The sequence below is a fragment of the Alternaria postmessia genome (genome assembly GCF_024291825.1).
Source record: "Alternaria postmessia strain BMP 2775 chromosome Unknown scaffold_1, whole genome shotgun sequence".
Lineage (NCBI taxonomy): Eukaryota > Fungi > Ascomycota > Dothideomycetes > Pleosporales > Pleosporaceae > Alternaria > Alternaria postmessia.
Window position 1 is genome coordinate 648,676 of NW_026260074.1, and position 19,337 is coordinate 668,012.

At 51.4% G+C, this 19,337-nt stretch overlaps 9 protein-coding genes across 9 annotated transcripts; 2 read left to right on the top strand and 7 right to left on the bottom strand.

Annotated features, from left to right (window-relative positions):
- Positions 1-539: 539 nt before the first annotated feature.
- Positions 540-1,276, bottom strand: J4E82_000228 (uncharacterized protein; the record flags this gene model as incomplete). Its single annotated transcript, XM_051726550.1, has 3 exons — positions 540-729; positions 780-854; positions 918-1,276. The coding sequence occupies 3 exons, from the start codon at positions 1,274-1,276 to the stop codon at positions 540-542; spliced, it is 624 nt and encodes a 207-aa protein (XP_051593732.1).
- Positions 1,277-2,670: 1,394 nt separating this feature from the next.
- On the bottom strand, positions 2,671-5,209 carry J4E82_000229 (uncharacterized protein; the record flags this gene model as incomplete). Its single annotated transcript, XM_051726551.1, has 6 exons — positions 2,671-2,882; positions 2,946-3,249; positions 3,309-3,726; positions 4,424-4,877; positions 4,927-5,116; positions 5,162-5,209. The coding sequence occupies 6 exons, from the start codon at positions 5,207-5,209 to the stop codon at positions 2,671-2,673; spliced, it is 1,626 nt and encodes a 541-aa protein (XP_051593733.1).
- A 415-nt stretch (positions 5,210-5,624) lies between these two features.
- On the top strand, positions 5,625-7,094 carry J4E82_000230 (uncharacterized protein; the record flags this gene model as incomplete). Its single annotated transcript, XM_051726552.1, has 2 exons — positions 5,625-6,779; positions 6,843-7,094. 2 exons carry the CDS (start codon positions 5,625-5,627, stop codon positions 7,092-7,094), a joined length of 1,407 nt encoding a protein of 468 aa, XP_051593734.1.
- Positions 7,095-7,457: 363 nt separating this feature from the next.
- CYP3_1 (Peptidyl-prolyl cis-trans isomerase H) lies at positions 7,458-8,176 on the bottom strand (the record flags this gene model as incomplete). The annotated part of the gene is made up of 2 exons (XM_051726553.1): positions 7,458-7,665; positions 7,716-8,176. The coding sequence occupies 2 exons, from the start codon at positions 8,174-8,176 to the stop codon at positions 7,458-7,460; spliced, it is 669 nt and encodes a 222-aa protein (XP_051593735.1).
- A 371-nt stretch (positions 8,177-8,547) lies between these two features.
- On the bottom strand, positions 8,548-9,175 carry J4E82_000232 (uncharacterized protein; the record flags this gene model as incomplete). Its single annotated transcript, XM_051726554.1, has 2 exons — positions 8,548-8,807; positions 8,860-9,175. The coding sequence occupies 2 exons, from the start codon at positions 9,173-9,175 to the stop codon at positions 8,548-8,550; spliced, it is 576 nt and encodes a 191-aa protein (XP_051593736.1).
- Positions 9,176-9,596: 421 nt separating this feature from the next.
- J4E82_000233 (uncharacterized protein) lies at positions 9,597-11,072 on the bottom strand (the record flags this gene model as incomplete). Its single annotated transcript, XM_051726555.1, has 1 exon — positions 9,597-11,072. One exon carries the CDS (start codon positions 11,070-11,072, stop codon positions 9,597-9,599), a length of 1,476 nt encoding a protein of 491 aa, XP_051593737.1.
- A 1,757-nt stretch (positions 11,073-12,829) lies between these two features.
- On the bottom strand, positions 12,830-14,262 carry J4E82_000234 (uncharacterized protein; the record flags this gene model as incomplete). Its single annotated transcript, XM_051726556.1, has 3 exons — positions 12,830-13,235; positions 13,696-14,170; positions 14,220-14,262. The coding sequence occupies 3 exons, from the start codon at positions 14,260-14,262 to the stop codon at positions 12,830-12,832; spliced, it is 924 nt and encodes a 307-aa protein (XP_051593738.1).
- Positions 14,263-14,577: 315 nt separating this feature from the next.
- On the bottom strand, positions 14,578-15,882 carry J4E82_000235 (uncharacterized protein; the record flags this gene model as incomplete). The annotated part of the gene is made up of 1 exon (XM_051726557.1): positions 14,578-15,882. One exon carries the CDS (start codon positions 15,880-15,882, stop codon positions 14,578-14,580), a length of 1,305 nt encoding a protein of 434 aa, XP_051593739.1.
- Positions 15,883-16,249: 367 nt separating this feature from the next.
- J4E82_000236 (uncharacterized protein) lies at positions 16,250-18,945 on the top strand (the record flags this gene model as incomplete). Its single annotated transcript, XM_051726558.1, has 3 exons — positions 16,250-16,426; positions 16,486-18,151; positions 18,206-18,945. 3 exons carry the CDS (start codon positions 16,250-16,252, stop codon positions 18,943-18,945), a joined length of 2,583 nt encoding a protein of 860 aa, XP_051593740.1.
- Positions 18,946-19,337: the final 392 nt, after the last annotated feature.

The window sequence follows — 19,337 nt, forward strand, 5'->3', positions numbered from 1 at the left end:
GAACTGCTCGATGAACCGCAACTTCAATTCCCGATTTAGTTCCTGGAGCACAGTTTGAGAGTGTTGTCAGGACCTTAGGAATTCATGCCCTTATGATGACGAAAGGCCCCTGAACCAATTGGGTCTGTAAGATCAACTGGCGTTTGAACAGGCAGAGACCAGTCCGAAATACGCTTCTCTTTTCTGGATGGTGCCTGACACTAAAAGGTATCCTAAATGTGTCCACCATAATTTCCTTCCATATAAACATAGAGCAGAAGACCTTGCATCCACCTATGCCGAAGTCCACATCCATCCGGGAAGCAACATGCTAGAACGCATACGGCAGGGAAATGCAGGTCGGTATCGCGACAAACAGGCCACCCGGCAACGACTATCGCTGGGTCATAGCAATGACACCCATGCATAAACAGACCAAGGCAAAAACTCTCAAGCCGCCACCAACATTTGCGCACTATCGCTCCGTATTGTACATCTTCAGCGCAATAGGTCTCCCAAGTCTTGTAGTCTGCAAGTCATGCCAATCTTCGAGACACATATCACGCCATCGCATCTCTTTCTTCCAAATGCCCGATGGTCTTCTTCGGGAAGAAATAAGCCACGGTGTATGCGGCAAAGGATGCACATGTTGGTATCGCTGTCGCCAGACCGCCTTGCAATGTCGTCGCCTGGACATTCGCGACAAGATACATACAAACAACGGCTACCGCGATGGTCAACAAGACAAATCTGTGCTCTTTCGTCAGTTTATACACTTGAGGCTCTGCAGCTGGTCTTACAGATGGTGATTGGCCACACGATGGCAGTGGATGATCAAGTACGTTCCAATTGATACGGACCACACTCCAAAGACCCTATCATCTCGTATGAGCGCCATTTTGCTTGCAAAGAACATGGCCAGAACATATGCTACTCACATCCAGGACGATCCGGGGCTGATGGCACCGTCATTGCGCATCATAAGCCACAAGACGCTGGTAACGCCCATGGAGGGACCAATCAGTAGACTGGAATAAGCGATAATGCGATCTGCGAACAGGACGATGGCCGCCGTACATAGGCCTACCAGTGCTTCAGGGGCATGGTACTGGCCGTAGGCGATTTGGTGCGGCGGGCGTGGCTCATCCAAGGCGGTTGCCGGTATCACCATAAGCGAGAGGGCGAATGCGAAGACTAGCCAATCAGAAGCAAGCGCACGTGTTGCACATCTGCGAGACGCTGGGTCGGAAATAGGCCAGAGCACGTGGTACATACTCTCTTTAAGAGCGTTTCCCATGTCTCTGTATCAGACGGGCCCTATGGAACTGTAGTGTTGCGTGGTCTATCTGACTGCTTGGGTTAAGGAACGAATAAAGTGAGAGTATACTTAGCACCAAAGTTAACCGGAGTATCGAAATGCTATGATGGTTGAAAAGCACTTGTCTAGTCGGAAGAATGATAGTAACCATAGCAGAGCCTCTGAAGCTGGTTATATCGAGCAGCGGAGCCTCAGAGTATCAAACGTTAGTTCGCAAAGTTGCAAAGCAGGCAACAAGGCGTCAGTTGCATGGGGTAAGATCCTAGTAGTGGGTCAACGTCGCATGCAAGCCACAGCAGATTCCTGGCCCCCAACCATTTACGCCAGAGTATGTCTAGGTACGCGCGCCCAGTCAAGTCATCAAATGGATTTTCCGGTATGTATATGCTAGGGCAACAGTCGGTGCAGATCCTGTCCGTGGTCGCTCATGTTAAAATCGAAAGCAACTCGAACTCTATTGGTGGGTCGACACCAAGCTGTTCTCATATCTTGACATTGTAATGGGAAGTGCATAGCCACGAAATGTCGGAGAGTCAGGATGACAGCCGACCACTCTGCTAGCCAAGCAGATTTCGTTTCTTGGCTGTTTATCTGTTGCACTTGTCGAAGGTAATCATAATTTCTTGAAGTTACTACAAAAAAGGCAACTTCGAAACTTGCGTACTCTAAGCGACCGTTGCCGAAACAACGAGCGGCAAAGCGATAAGCTTGTATATGGCGAAGGCGCACGCGAATATCGGATGCGAGAAACCTTTGGTCCACAGTAAGAGCTTCTCTTGATGTTGGCTTGTATTCACACAGGACTGCATGCTATCTCTCGAGTGTAAAATTGGAAAGACACTTTTCTGGACCAATAATTGCGCACTAGTATACTGTGGTAGCATCTTGTAGTAGAGTTGCATCATCGCCTATACATACGTCCCTGCTACATATGAATTTTGTCTGTACCAATGGGTCAGCTAACCAACAGAGAACAATCTGAAAGATTTTCTCAAAAGGGAGGTACGGGTTTTCATTACAGACTCGGGTGCGGTGGCAACTTTGAACAGGTTACTAGAATTAAAACAGTGTGTTCCTTTGACTCGATCTTTAAGTAGCATTTCTTTTCTACACCGATGTCCATGTATCCAGACCCGTAACGAAAAGCGGATACATGCCCCACTAAATGAGAATACCCGCTCCAACATATAAATGGTTGCTGTCCAGTATTCCAAAAACGAAAAATAGCCCCTATAACTCCTCGCTGTATGTACGAAAACCACGAATTTTCCTTGGAAGTACCAAATGGCCTCAACACCTACACATAACATTCCAGCCAGCTGAGCTGAGTTGCGTGTTTGCCTGTCTATATTTCCTCAGCGTTCTCTGGACACTCATGCAGAGAAGTGACCACCAGCAGAATCTTGGCCAGGATTCGCCTGCTCGTAATTGAAGTGCTTGACAAAGCGGTAGTATGCCGAAGCAAGGAGTGCACCAAGTATAGGGCCAATCCAGTATATCCAGTGGTAGCTGACAAACGTTCGTGAAGCAACAGCAGGACCAAAACTACGCGCAGGGTTAAGTGATCCGCCCGTGAAGTAAACGCCTGTACAGTGTTAACTCCTTGAACCGGAAATGTTGCTCTACTTGAGTAAGAGGTAGGACGTACCACCCATCATGGCTACAAAAAGCGCTAGGCCAATACCGATTGGCGCAATGAATGTAGATTTGCTCTTCTCGGCGGCTAGCATCAGAACGACGAACACGAGCTCGGCGGTCATGAACATCTCAATAAAGACACCTTGGGCGATGGAGGTACCGCCAGATAGTGAAGTGTTGACAACACCGATATCTCCTGGAAACATGCATTCGACGAGTCCACCGGCGCACATGCATGCGAGTAGTTGAGCGGGAAAGAGAAAGAGTGACCGTATAAAGGGAAGTTGACCGGCAACCACCATACCAATCGTTACCTGGAACATGTCAGTATCATCTACCTTCCTCTCGTATGTACGAGTGAAAGAGTACGTACCGCAGGGTTGAACAATCCTCCGCTGATCCGAAAGAAAGCCCAAACATTTACCAACAAACTGAAGCCATACACCAAGGCTGTGAAGATATTCTGCTGACTGCTCGTACCGCCGTTGAGAATCGAACGATCACTGGCTTGATTGGTGATCATGAGTTGACCAGAAAAAGCAAAGAAGAGGAACATGAAGGTGCCGACAAACTCTCCACTGGCTGCTACAATGTGGCCCTCAAGACTGCTGAGATGCTTCTTGGGTTCAGGAGCGGGTACGTCGTAATCTGATTCATTGCGTGGGAGCGGACTACTGTTACCGTTTTGGCTCCGGGAACGCCGGCGTGGTGGAGGCTTTGGCTCGCGGTAGGTGGACATGCGCGGCATTGTCGATTGGAGATTTAGGAAGAGGGTTTGAGGAGGGAAAGGTCTTGATTTCGACAGGAAGCTGTGTAAGACAGATGGTAGAAGATATCGACGAAAAAAATGTCCATACTAAATGGACGGATACACCGTGGCTGGGGAACGCGTCCTAACGACGATCTAAAAGCAACTAACGGCCGCCGTTGTGCTATAGCGGTCAATCAATCAGGCTGACGAGATCTTAGTGTTAGCCAACGACACGGAGACGGAGGCATGACGATTGTGACGGAAGATGCGCGTCAAGGGTCCACATATAGTCTGAACCACTAAGTGTCGGGATCGCCGTTCATGAATGGCGAACTCCAACAAAGGCTGACTGAAGACGTGTCCTTGTAAAGAAAGCACCTGTTGTGATAGGGTTTCAGTATTCTGTGGGGCAAGAATATGCCGTTGCACACGGCTGAAGCCTCCGCCCGCCTGACGTTGGTGGCTGGTTTTACATGTCATGACACGATGATCGGTGATTGGTACTAGGGGCATGCTTGTCTGACGGCCGAGTTCTTGACAGTCGGAACTGGAATCGCAAAAAGACACTACGAGGTTGTCGGCGGCCCGCGGGAGCTAAAAAAGTCAAGAGGCTTGAGGAATGGTCCGCATCCCGATGTGATTCTGTGGGTGCAGCACGTCTATTTGAGTATTGACAGATTCGCACGCGTATGACAGCGCAGTACCGTAGTAGTATATACAGAGATTTCAGGGCTTACCTGCTTTTCTTACCCTGAACCTGGAAGATCTGTCGTTTCCTCCGATCTTCCCAACGTGCCCAGCCAGAATCAACCAGGTCTTCTTGTATCACAAGATCTCTTACACGCAGTGTTCTCAAGACCCAGGTTTCGAGAGCCCACTCTATCCAGCCAGCTCTCCGCAGATATGTTGTGAAGGCGAACCAAGCCAGGGCGAAGATAGCTCCGGCAGCACATCCGACCACAACTTGTTTTGGTGTATGATAGCTCAAATATATCCTGCTTGCAGCTACAGCTCCTGCACAAGCCAATGCTAGGAGTGAAAGGAGGAAACGGCCACCCAGTGAGAAGGGCGTGTGGGTATCCGTCGGGTGGGGAACGTGTCGGAAGAGGAGAAACAGGCCTAAGGTAACGGAGAAGAAGGATACGAACTGGGCGTGTGAGGAAGGCATTCCGTAGCCCTTTCCATGCATCTCTGTCTAGTATTAGCACTACGCTTGAATAGTGTCCTTTTCTCGACTTACCCCGCGGCCGCTCTTCCTTGATGTATCTCTTCAGAACCCAGTTGAGCGCTTCGCACGCCATCTGGCCGGCAAACATGAGGAAGATCTCAATCTCGCGGTTGGACCATATCAGCGTCGCATAGACGACGCACAGTCCCTGGGGCACGAGAGCAAGCCATGCGCAGAGGTAGGAGATGCGGTCTGCGGGATTCTGGGAGCATTAGCTGAGCTCTTGCTGTCAGCACAATGAACAAACACAATGGACATGCGTCAGCGACAGTGACGCAAGCGGTGGAGCCTCCATAGCGACTTCACGTGGGAGGTGAAGCTTCCAGGGCTGTCAAGAGTGAAGGATGCACATGCAGTAGCCATGACGGCGCATTCCCGGCAATACCCTGTCGGCCTTGGCGCGGCGCATGCGAGATACCTCGGTGGGCCATTGGCTGCGTTCCAGTGCCAGTTGCGACGACCTAGTTCTTGACAGCATCTGTGGAATCTGAGTGATAGCAATCCAGCGTCTGACTCACCATGGGCCTCTTTAAGGGGTCCTTTGCCTTTACGCGCTACCGATAGAAGACAGTCGCCACGCCCTTTGATACTTCGTTGCGACCGCATTCGACTTATCTCCGCCCTCTCTCCGCTGTCGCCACATCCTTATACAACTCACTCGACGGGCGATACACAATCCCCCGAGAAATTACCACCATAACAGTTTCACTATGGAAGACGAGCGCGCCGAAGAGCTCAGCACGCTGCAGTCCATCTACCCGGAGTTGGTTATCAGCGATAGCGACCCCTACTCTGCCACTCTTGAACTGCTCGTGGCGCCTACCAAGCCTTTGCCTATTACCTTCGAGCCACAGCAAGATGTCGAACGACTTCCGTATCTACCCCCACTACGTCTCGAAATTATCCTACCCGCCGAGTATCCCGAACAAACACCGCCCGTAGTGAGGTTGTCTACGTCGCCATCGTGGCTAGGCGAGGACCTCCAGGCTACACTCACAGCAGAAGCAAAGATGTTATGGGATGAGTACGGCGGAGGTAGCATTCTATTCGCCTATATTACCTCTTTACAAGAACAAGCCGAAAATGCCTTTGGTCTGGAGGGGCTTACGCTACCCTCCTCTATGCGGAAGGAGCTCGTAGATTATAGTCGCCGGATGAAGAAGGAGCTGTTCGATAAAGATACATTCGACTGCGAAGTCTGTCTCGAGCCAAAGAAGGGGTCTGCCTGCTACCGCATGGCCCGCTGCAGCCATGTCTTTTGCATCAATTGCCTCCAAGACTACTACAACAACTGTATAAAGGAGGGGGACGTCAACAACGTCAAGTGTATGTCCACCGAATGTGGTAGTAGTGGGAAGAAGAAGGACCGGCTGTTGTCGCCCAAGGAGCTGCTACAGATCCCTATAGCACGCGATCAAGTCGAGCGATACGCCAAGATCAAGCGGAAGAAAAAGATTGAATCTGACCCTAGCATCGTGTTTTGTCCACGCACATGGTGTCAAGGTGCCATGCGAACTACCAAATACCCCAAGATTACCGATGTAACTCAGATGGACGATTCGGATTCTGAAGCAGACGACGAGAGTCCAGCTCAGCAACAGGAAACCAACACTGAGCCTGGCCCAGAGAAGCGTGGAATTGGCGTACGAGGTATGGATCGGTTACAGGTTTGCGAAGATTGCACACTCGCTTTCTGTGTTGTCTGCTTAGCGTCATGGCACGGAGATTTCGTACGCTGCGAGCCACGCGATGCTACACAACTGACCGAGGAGGACCAAGCATCGCTCAACTTTATCATGAAGAACACCACACCCTGCCCGTACTGCTCTGTACCGTGCCAGAAAAGCATGGGATGTAACCACATGGTGAGTAATGTGCCTGCACGAGCTACAAGTGAACACATACTGACTCTGTACACCTATATTTAGACCTGCGCGCAATGCAAGTCGCATTTTTGTTATCTTTGCTCCGCGTGGCTCAACCCAGATCACCCATACGCGCATTTCAACGACCCCAAGAACAAGAACTGCTTCATGCGCCTCATGGACGGGGCCGAAGGCGACATGGGAAACGGCGCTGTGCAGTTTGGTGGTAGGAGAGGGGCTGAGCAAGCGGCGGAGTTCTGGGAGCAAGAAGCCCTGCGTATACAGATGCTAGAATTTGATGAATTCATACGATAGCTTGAATGGGTGAGTAATAGACAAGCACTTGCTGGAACGTAAGGCTAATGATAAAAATAAGAAATCAAACCCTATCCTTCCTGAACCATTGATGAATGCGAGTACCTACGCTTGCTGGACAACTCGCACTTGACTGCAATGCGTCGTGCATTTTTAGAGGTGCTAGACTCCTACCAAAGAGCTTTAACAGATTGCTCAGCATCTCGGAAACTCACGAGGACATTCAGGGTAGACTTTGCACATACCCCTTTGGCAGCTCTCTCCTCGAGGACCTATTACATTATTATTATTACAGCTTCGTGCATAGAAACCTATATACTGCAGATCGGCCAATCTTCTACACCGACACCCATCTCTCACTCCTTAAGCCAAAGGCTTTGCGCCAGCCAGCTGCCCCGATCCAGCGATTACGACATCGCTCAATGGTTTGTCACCCTGCCCAGTCCTTGTCGCCTCAATCTTCTTTACTACATCCATACCATCAAGGACTTCACCGAAAACGACGTGCTTGCGATCAAGATGCGGTGTGGAAGCGGTCAGGATGAAGAATTGCGAGCCGTTGGTGTTTGGGCTGTGGGATGGTTAGCGATATCTTAATGATCAGCCGGTCATGTAGCTTACCCTGAGTTTGCCATGCTCAAAAGACCGGGATGCGTATGCTTGAGCTCGAAGTTTTCGTCGTCGAACGAATCGCCTCCAAAGATGCTCGCGCTGCCGGTACCATCTCCGTTCATGAAGTCACCACCCTGGATCATGAAGTTCGGGATAACTCTGTGGAAAGTGCTGCCCTTGTATCCGCCACGGTTGGATTCGCCAGTGCAGAACTGCCTGAAGTTCTCTGAAGTGGCTGGCACGACATCAAGGAACAACTCCATCTGGATGCGCCCAATCGGCTGGCCTCCAATCGCAATGTCGAAGTACACAATCGGGTTATCGGGTGACCTGCGCGCCTTCACTGTCGCACCTTCTCCGGCCACTGGGATGTTTTGTTGTGTCGGCGTATTTGAGGCTGCGGGCTGTGATGGACGCGCCATCTCGGTCGATTGGCCGTCATTCTTCTCTTTGCTGCCGCAAATACCCATTGCAAAGGATTTGACTGTAAACGCTCCTTGTAATGTTGTTACTATTTGTTTGCGCAACAAAAATGATGTGCGCAGGGAAGTTTGAAGATCAGAGATCCCAAAGTTGGGATGACGATGATCGCATCAGGCCGCTACGGGAGAGCTAGCGGCATCTAGACTATGCAAGTACACAAGGGAAACAAGGTTGAGGCGATGACTTCATCGGTGAGATGTTTGCTTTTTAGTATGCAGGAAGATCTGTGCAGGTGCAAGCCGATGAATCAGGCACGTGTGGTAGTCGGTACGGGTGCGATTTCCTACAAAGCTGCGCGTGCGTGGCACCCACGGACGCGTACTACACCGCCATGCCCAACCTGACTACGTGTCTCTCCTTATACTACTGTTGATACAGTGTAGAACACGATGGTATCCTGGATAACGCTGTGGATATTCGCCGCCGCTCCAACACCCTCAGCCAACTTGGCCTTGTCGGTAGCGAGATTGAAGTTTTTCGCAGCTGCCGCACTGAAGGTATCGTGATCGAACTCCAACAATGCCAGACTGGCGATGACAATAGCCGAGAAGCCGTTTGCCTTGAACACGGGCTCTTTTTCGCGAAGATGCTTGGTAGCATTCGGGATGCTGACATCCACTATGCATAAAGTTAGGACTCTGTCCGTGCTGGAAAGATTGTGACAACCGACCAGTCGCTACCACCGTATCAATGAATTTGATCGTATCCTCCACGCTAAATGGCGGCAGAGCAAGAGTCGCACGTCGGAAACCTTCCCGGTTCACAGTGTGGATTTTTGCTACGCCAGCAAGCACCTCTTTGCCTTCAACGATGGCTGTCTCAAAAGAGCCACCCTGGAAGGCTTGCACTGTGGCATCGAGCTCGAGAACAGCGTTATGGATGTTGATCACCGACTGAGTCACATCTTGTGCTGTGGGCAGGACCTGTGGAACTGGCGAACAGAATGCGATGGTTGAAAGAAACAGGAGGGAGAGTGAGAAGTGCATGGTGTCGTCGGATATCTTGCTGTGATAGTGATCTGACACGATACCAAGCCAAAGAACAATACACGAGTCAAAATAATGCGGGGACGAAAAAGCAATCAATCCATATTGGAGCTTCCTATTATACAAGTTCCTGGTGATATTCATCTGGAGCCGAGGCACATCACGACATGCCGATCTGGCGTCGAAAAGAGCAACTAGTCACTTAGCTACGGAAACTAGGTTCAGCGGGTGTGCAGATCACCGGGTATCACGCCGCAAACTGGAGTAATTACTATGTATATTGAACTAGATCGTAAGGCTCTCTTGCTCGACATATTCATTGATTGGTTGTAAGACAGAAACAAGTATATTACGTTCTAACCGCATAGTAAATCGATCACAACACTAACCGCTCACCACTACCCCAACTCCGGCTCCACACTCAGTGCTCTAGAATCTCCTTAGCAACTCTTTCTCCACTTCGGATAGCGCCGTCCATGTACCCAGTCCAGTACGGGCTCGTCTCCGTACCAGCAAAATGCAACCCATCGACCTTTGCTCTTAACGCGCTTCCGTGCTGTGTGAGCACATTGGGTGGAGCAACCGCTACTGGACCTCCTCTGGACCATTCCTCCAAGTCCCAGCGCTGTAGCACAAACTCAGTCACGTTTGTCGCGCTGTCCCCGAAGTACCTTTTGTAATCAGCCAGAAGCTTCTCCTCGCATTGCGCCGGGGTCAGTTTATCCAGAGCACGCATTTCGTCGCCGAGAATGAAGCCTAGAATTGCGCCGAAAGAGGTGTCCTCGGGGGTGCTGTCGAAGGTTACTTTGGTGGAGCCATAGTCAGAAAAGACTTGTGCGCTCAGATTATCGTGGCGCCAAAAGGGAGTGGTGTAGATTGGAATGCCTTTCCCAATCGAGGGCATCTTCATCTCTTGGTTGAGCTGGTTGCGGCTGGTGGGAAGTGATGGTGAGAAGGTGATTTGACGCAGCAGCGGAGGTGCCATAGCTAGTACGACCTCCTTCGCATGTACCATTCCCGCTCGAGAAACGACTTTGTAACCATGGGCTGTCTTGGTGATAGCTGATACAGCGGCATTGAGGGCGATATGCTCACTGCCGACTTTCTTCGCTAGGGTTTCCGGAATGAGACCGGTTCCGCCCACTACCCGTTTCTCTTGAGCACCGTCCTTGATGGCGATCAATCTGTCTAGGGTTCCGACAGTTGTTTCGTTTCCAGCGGCTGCAATATATGCGACGACATATAACAAGGAGAGTTCGCGTGGTTCTGCAGCAAATATGGCCTTGCATGCTGTGGTCAATACAAGAGAGGTGTCCGAGAGGGTTGCTTGCTGATCGATAAATTGCTGGAAAGTCATGCTGTCCAGCTCTTTAGCCTTGGGATGTGACCATGGGGCACTCGTATTGAGCTCAGCTGCCCATGCATTCAGTTGCCCCTGTGCACCAGCGACTTCAACAAGAGACGACTGTTCGATTGGCGGTGCACCACCGAGTGCTGGGTCCGGTGTATAGGTAAGGCGGGTACTGTTGCGCCACAAGATGGTTTTCCCTTCGGCGTATGTATCAAAAGTCTCCAGTCCTAGGTCAGAGATCATTTGTAGGACTTTATCCTGTGTCGGACCAACGAATTCGGCGCCTACTTCGGTGACACCGCCATTCTTCAGAGGGTGGTTGTACACTTTGCCGCCGACACGGTCTCTGGCTTCAAGCACGACGACAGACTTGCCACCGTGAAGGAGCTCTCGCGCTGCCGTAAGACCAGAAAGACCAGCGCCGATGATTGCAACGTCCACTGATTCGGGTGCAGCAGTTGCTAAAGTGTAACTGGAGAAGTAGGCAGAAAGAAAGAGGAGTACAGCTCTCCTCCCGAAACGAGGGGAGACGAAACGGTTGCTCATATTTGCAGTGATAGAGTTGTGAAGACGAGATGGAAGCTGATCTGTTTGTTGATGGAAATCTCACTACCGAAGAGCAGCCTGCTCATATATACTGACTATTGCATGGCTTTAGGTATGTAGACAACTGCGCCTCAAGATCTGATCCTGGTCGTGGAAGGAGGTGAGCGTCCGAACCCGACCAGAAGGGCCGTTGTCAAATGGTGTTCAACACATGGCCATCTGTATGTGACCTGTCAGCAGCCAGGGTACTACCCAGCTTACGAAGGCATATCCGAATTGGGTTGTTCGCAAGGTGAGCTCAAAGTAGCAAGCGGTCAACAGGACTGGTCCAATCAGTACTGAAACATCTAAACTACACTCAATTCGATGTAAATAGCAAATGTAGGCTTTTACCGTGGTATCCTACAATTTGTCGGCTTCGGGTTGCTGGTGGTTCCCGAAGCCGAAAATGTACATCTGCCGCTGGCTATTATCTCGAACCTTCAGCTATGGCGGAATTTTGGGAAACGCCGAAATACCTGCGAAAGCCTCTGATCTCATCACTGCTTGAAATTCCGAAGAAAATAAGCTGAGGTTGTGCGATCATGGCGCTGCATGATAGAGTAGGTCGCAGGGTCTCACGACGCAGGTACCCAAGTAGTTCAGCCTGTCAATGTTGCTATTTTCGCGCGCACTACATTTTTGCTAACCTACATCTACATGGTGTCTACATGCGTATTTGCGCTTGTATGCTTGAATTTCTCTTTAATATCAATACGTCATCTCAACTAGTTTTGTTCGAGCAATCGAGTGCGTTCTCCAAGGTCAGCCCAATTCCAGGACGGCTGAGGGAGGGCTAAGAAACAGATACATCACACCCCGCCAAATGAATTGGCAAGGTTATGTCTGTATGTTGATTGTTTCTCTGAGTTGCCGTCAAGCTTCACTCATACCCTTCCTCATTGATACAAGCCGGCCGGCCTTACTGCGGCCCAAGGCTTCCGAGCCCTCCGAGATATTCATTCATCGTCAATGATGGACTTCGAATCGGCCGGTTCATGATTTTCCAAGAGCCGAGCACTCTGACCGAAGTCGCTAGTGCTGGTAGTTAGAGAGTATGCTACCGGAGGTTGTTGGCAAGCTGGGTGAAAGCTTCCAAGGTTGACGTCATGTGAGCTTCCGTCAAGGCACCTACACGAAAGCGCTCGGGGTTCAAAAGTGCGTTTTAGCTTTGGAGTACCCTAAAGGTATTCGGTATATTCCGGTAATGCTATTATAGATGTGGAAGTTGGTGAAGTCCTTCAAGGCACGTCAAGAAGTTGTTGGGTATATACAAATTTACCGGGGCTTTATTGTATCCAGGTAGTATATTACTCCTTCCTCCTAGATGACGCTCAGCGCCGATATGTCACCATTCTAGATCTCCACCTTAACTTCTTGCTCTCACTCCCAGGAAATTCTGCCATCAAGATCTGTGGTGTACCAGTTGAAGGCCAGTACTGTGCAACGTTGACTAGATATTCGTAGACGCAGAATCACTGGACGTATGAGGTCCATAAATCTCCTGAACTCTACGGCCCCATCGCTACAGACGAATTCCACAAGCACTTGTAACTGTGTCACTTTCCAGAACAAACACAGACCCTCGAGACATCGCAGGACATTCGCGTCGGTTGCTGGAATTTATCATCGTGCAAAATCTGGCGGTTGAACTTTGCGATGAGCTCACGAGGTTGCAAACCACTACCAAAAAGATCTTTGTTAAACAGCTTTTTGAATCATTTATCGGACTCTGCTTGATCCATTATTGTGTAGTTCATGTAGAACGTGCTGTTCCGGTACCAGGATTCGATAGGCTCAGAAGCCACTTTGGAGCTGACGACATCGTCTCGCCAATAGTACTCTGAGCAAAGCCCATCATTCTTCGAGTGAGGCTGCAAGGCAAAGTATGTAGTATATCTCGGCGGTTTGGCAAGGCCTTCCATGCACTTTGGTTGTTGGACTCGTTGACTAAATTCTTTTCGCGAGTGGAGATCAGGTTTGTCTGACAATTCTAGTTCAAGTGTGGTCAGGTACGCGTAGACCATGTCGCGGAGTTCTCGTGGTAATTTCTTGTGCATAGCCAGACCGATAGTACGACAGACAGCAAGATTGTACGCTTCGGCAGCTTCTTCGATGTCCTCACTCACGTCACGATGTATTCCGAATTTCTATTTGATACTCTCAACGGTTGGGACGGGGAAATTGTCGCAGTCGGCGCAAAGGTGAATGAGCTCTTCGAAGCCTTTCCGTTGGGTGTTAGACCGCTGGAGGTCGTCAAACATATTCTTCGCCTGCTAATGCTGCAACAGCCTGTGTTGAATTAGTATCACCGTCCAATCACACCCTACGCATAATGACCTACTTGCATAGCTGCTCCCAACAAGTTGCTACTGAGTCCTATCGGTCCATAGACTGAGAGGGATGGAGTTTGACCAGGGTGCAGTTGCAGGAGTAAGATATTTGGTGACGATTATCGCGCACGGACCCATAGGCGCGTGTTCACGTGGATGGCCCTGAGGCATTCATTCACCTAAGCAAGAGCAGAAGAAGATCAGGAACAAGTCACAGCAAACACTGAATACACTTCCCGTTCAGTGCTTACGAACGCGCGAGCTTCCCTAGTGCGTCCCCCTCCACTCTTAGACCCACCCATGCATCTTTCGTTTGCGCACCTACAGCCTCGCTCTGATAGAATTGAAGACTGGGCTCGTTCCAAGTCAAGCAACTCCATTCGAGCCTCTTGCCACCGACCTTCAGGACTTCTCCAGCAAGCTCCTTCAGGAGTCTCTTCCCGTAACCCTTCTTCCTGTAGTTCTCCTTAACAAAGAGGTCTTCCAGGTAGATACCTGGCACGCCTGTCCATGTGCTGTAGTTGTAGAAGTATAGAGCCATGCCAGCTACGGTGCCGTCAGGGTCAGTAAGGAGGAGTGTTCGGGCGAAGCCTTCAGAAAAGGTCGAGGTGGAAGGATCGTAGTGTGCAAGGGTGCGTGTAAGGATTTCCTCGGTAGATTCGACCTTGTCACTGGCTTTCTCGTAGAGAGCAAGCTCCTCGATCAGAGCGAGAATTGTAGGAACATCTGCGCAAGTTGTTAGTAGGCTCCCACTATTGCGCTGGAGGTGCTGTACCTTCACGGCTCGCGTGACGAACTGTTGCGTTTGAAGATGCCATTTTGGTTGTTGTAATGTTACCAAGGTCGCTGCAATGGCTGACTGTAGAGTAAAGGGCGCCGTTGATTTATGTCATTGTGAGATGCGCCCTGTGGTAGTCGCGATGTGGGGTAAAACTAGTCCGAGATGTAATCGGAATCGGATCTACCCCACCTAGGAAGGAGCTTGATTTTACTGACTTGTACCGTAAGTATTAAGACCTACCCTAACGATATACACTGTTCCTTGCTTGATAGCTCTTCAACCCGGATCAGTACGTATACCTTTAGGACAGGTTTTAGTATCTATAGTACAACCTAATAAACTGAGCTTCTTCTTATGACGCCTTCTGCTTCTTTGCTCGCGCAGCAGCAGCAGCACGCTTCCTCTTCCACTCATCGAGTTCCTTACGTATTGGGTTATCTTCAGGGAGTTGTTCGGCGAAGAAGGGAAATCGCATGTATTCGCCCTCTGAGTTCCGTGGCTGGACGTGTAGCGATTTGGCCAGCGCATGCTTCTTGGGCGCCCTCGGGATTTTGCCAGTCGCATCGACACCTGCAAAGAGCATTTCATCCGTGGGAGCGTTGTAGAGGCTGGGTTTGATGGTCTTCATAGCCTCACCCCAGATAGCCTTCCATCGCTTCTGGTCGTCATCCCACTCGAGCTTACAACAGAGCATGAGAAGCTTGGTATACATGCGCTGCATAAATCTAGTTGTAATAGCATGTGGTCGTTGTATGCCTGCTGGTTTATCCGCCTTACTGGGCTTGTCTAATGCAATGCCCTTTTCTACCGTGCTGGCGAAAAGTTCGTCTTCTGTAACAGGATCAGCGTTCAGAGCTGTACCGTGTCCTCTGCGTTTGGCTAAACCAATCTTTCGGTCGCCAACCATCATGGCATATATATTGTCCCACTCTTCAGTAGGTAGTGGAGGGAGCATCCTCGTCACGGTCTCGGCATACCAGCGTCGGACATTGTTGCGCGCGCGCTTGATAGGCATAGGTCGCTCCCACGAATTGTTGATGGGCGTCTTCATGGCTGAACTCTTGAGCTCCCGGTTAATGGAGATGGCCTTCTCCTGCTGCGTCCTGAGGACGGCACGCAACCGAGAATAGCGACTGGAGATTTTGATGGTGTGATGCGTCTTGTCAGCAGCTTTGGGCGCATCGAAGTACTGGAGGTAGCGTTTGTTGCTGTAGTAGAGCTTCTGCAGGGGCGCCGGACCTGCTTCGTTTGACGCCGCGATTGCACCACCGTCCATGATACGGTCAGGCTTCAGTATGTTCTCTAGCAGGGCATACTTCCGCCTTCCCATGCGACCGTAGGCGAAGAACAAGACCTTTTGCAGACATGGTATCTCGCCCTGGTTGGCCCGGCGCAGGAAATTCAGGCCCTTCACTCCTCTCCTCAGCAGTGGTCGTGTGCGCTCATTTATGATGGCTGTCTGGCGCCTCTTGAAGCTCCTGTGCCTGTATTTGTCCACGGCGTGGACATCGAAGGAAGCAGTCGCGTTCTGCCTGGGCTGGTAGGCTTTATATCGGTGGACAATGTACCGGCGGAAGTAGCTACGGGCAGTCGCATCGGGCAGGTACGAGGCTTCGCGCAGAAGGGCTCGCAGCAGGTGAACTGGCTGGACAGGCATGCGGGAGACGAGACGGAAGGGTAGCAGACGCTGTGGTGGCTGCGGCTGGGCAATCAAACACGCAAGACGTGTGATTGGCCGAGTGCGCACAACCGACGACGCGTTGGACGCGAATCTCCACTCTCTCCACGACGACGGCCAATTCACTCCCCGCCCACCCGCATACCGACATCGAGTCCTGATACGGCGCATATCGCCTATCGCATATCGCAACCCCTTCACCGAGCATACCGCTTCCAGCGCACACGTTGCGCGCCCCGACTGCACCTGCCCACGCTGCCGCCCAGCCTCCCTCCGCGACTGCCCCCATGATCGTCGCTTGACCCGTACAGTCACCAACAACACCGCCAGCGACTGCGCTGACATAATGCAAGTCGCGCGCTCGTCGCTATCCTTCCCCGCAGGTTCGCCGCCCCAGTCTGCCATGTACGCCCAATCTCCCCATGGTCAGGGACTCATGGCTGCGCCCGCTGGCTTCAACCGGTCCTTTTCCGACATGAACGGCTTCCAGCAGCACGCCATGGAGAAGCCGCAGATATACACCGTACGCACCACCACCACAACAACAACATTGCCGTCGCATTGGCACGCTAACAAACCTAGGCTGTTTACTCGGGCGTCTCCGTCTACGAAATGGAAGTGAACCGGGTCGCTGTCATGCGCCGACGCTCTGACGGCTGGCTCAACGCTACCCAGATCCTGAAGGTTGCTGGCGTCGACAAGGGGAAGCGCACCAAGGTGTTGGAGAAAGAGATACTGAATGGCGAACACGAAAAGGTCCAGGGTGGCTACGGCAAGTACCAGGGCACCTGGATCAACTACCGCCGCGGACGAGAGTTCTGTCGCCAGTACGGTGTCGAGGATGTTTTGCGACCACTGCTGGACTACGACATCAGCGTTGACGGCAACCAAGGCCAGGGCCAGGGCATCGAGACGCCCACCAAAGAGCAGGCCATGGCAGCCAACAGGAAGCGCTTCTACACCCAAAGTATGGACGGCCGCACCACCAGCCAGAGCGTCGGCGGTACCTTCTTCAGTAACATCTCCTCCACAGCCACCAGCGCCCTTGCAGCAATGAACAAGGTCGCGCGGCTGAACTCACCTGCCCCACGACCTGCCTCATCATCGCAGGGCCGAAGAAGCATGGCACGACCATCACAAGGACCACTCGCCAGCCAAGAATCTTTCCGCACCAGCAGCCAGCAGAGCGTAGCATCGGAGCGTAGTTTTAGCGGGCAAGGGCACAACGACTCGGCCTACGGCACAGGCATAGAAGACCCACAAGAGCCACCACGAAAGCGCATGCGCACATCGCAAGACGAATCATACTCGCAGCCCAACGGAGCAGACATGTCAATGCGTGATCTTGGTTCGCCGACAGAACCAAGTGAGAGCTTTTACCAACCACACCACACTGGACAACGCATCCAACTTCCCGATGGCGAGGTTCCTTCGGCACTACCACCTTTACCACACCCCGACACCAAGCACAACGAAGAAAAACAGGCCATGTTAACTGATCTATTCGCGGACCAGACTAGGACAGACTTCACCAACCACCCCGCCATACTCCATCTCTCTGGCGCTGATCTCGACATGCCAATCGACAACACTTCGAATACAGCGCTACATTGGGCAGCGACTCTGGCCCGAGTGTCGTTGATGAGGCTGTTGGTTTCAAAAGGAGCGAACATGTTTAGGGGAAACGCTTCCGGCCAGACACCGTTGATGAGTGCAGTTTCCGTCAACAACAGCCTGGATCATAGCTGCTTCCCGGAGACGCTCGAGATCTTGGCGCCGCTCATCGAACTACGAGACTCTCAAGGACGGACGATATTACACCACATTGCGGTAACGTGTGCTATAAAAGGGCGTGCGGCCTCCAGCAAGTACTACCTCGAAGCACTTCTTGAGTATCTTGTACGGAGCAATATCGGCGCCAGCCAGATGCCTTCTTTCCACGACACTAGCAACTACCCGAAACCCATAGGACTGATGAGGTTCATGCAAGAAATGGTCAACGCGCGGGACAAAGCCGGCAACACAGCACTTAATCTAGCAGCGAGAATAGGTAACCGCAACATCATCTCACAACTCATGGAAGTACAAGCGGACCCGACGATCCCCAATCACAAAGGAACAAGACCGGTCGACTTTGGCGTTGGCAGTGATCTTGGCGACGGCGAAGTCATCATGGCCGCAAACAGCCCCAGCAAGGGCAAGGCGCCCTTGAGCAAAGTTGAGGAGACTAGCCGAGAGATACAACCATGTAAGTCGAGACTCACCTTAGTTTCAGAGAGCCACTCGTTAACAGGAATTTCAGTGATGAATGGCATCCTTCAGTCAGCTTCGATGCAGTTCACGCAAGAAGCGCGTCTAAAACAAGACGCGATAGATCAAACGAACGAGCTGATCACCCAACTATCCACTCAACAAAAGCAGGAGCAACAAAGACTTGAGTCCCTACGTGCTCGGTTACGTGTACGACAAGACCGGGCCAAGCGAATATCGAATCTGAAGCGTTGGCTCGAGCCACAACGACACATGCTCTCCGTCAATGCAGGTGACATCGACCTGCATGAAAAGAAGAGAATAGGATACGCCGATCTGGAAGGTGCAGGTATACTCATCAAGGAAGACGACCTGCCCTATGAGCTCCGGCAAGCGGGTGATCATCTAGATTGTCGGGCTTCAGATGGAGCTTCTTATCTATCGACAACTATTCCACTGGACCCGGCAACGCTCAAGCAGGTATCGCATCAACCGCAATATCAGACCTATGCCGTTCAGCAACTGCCTGCTGCCTCGGTCCTCCAACAACGACTTCATACTTACACGAACGCGAACGGCGCATTACTCAAACGTAGCAAGATGCTGAAAGAGAAAGATGGGCAACTGGAGATGATGTACCGCAAGGTCGTTAGCTTATGCACGAAGGTAGAGGAGAGCAGGATTGAAGAGTGTCTTGAGGGCTTAGTGGCGGCTTTGGACAGCGAAGAAGGAGAAGGCGTCGAAGTAGGTCGGGTCAGGGAGTTTTTGAGAAAGGTTGAGGGCGTAGAGTAAGAGTTGTCTTTCGCTAGTTCGGGCGTTGGCACGGCCAATGGCCAACGTGAGCTTTGCATCGCAATACAATGGGTACGCCGGCGAGCGGGTTGTTTGGGAGTTGAGGGCTATGGAGACGGCTGTAAACTGGTTGCCTAGGCATGTATTCTAAGCGCTTCAGTGCGATTTTCTGGCGGCGTATCACCTGGAACTCGGACTGGAAGGCTACCCAACAAGTTCTCATACCACGCTGTCAATACCATAATACTTTACGACTTTAGCACGTCTCTGTTCCCATGGACAGAAGCTCAAGCAGGAGTATAAGTTGAAAGCGATGACTCTTCTTCGTCCAGTCGCGGAAGGATTACGTCGATGTCCATACTCAAAACGCACATTGTCCAATGCGCTAGGCG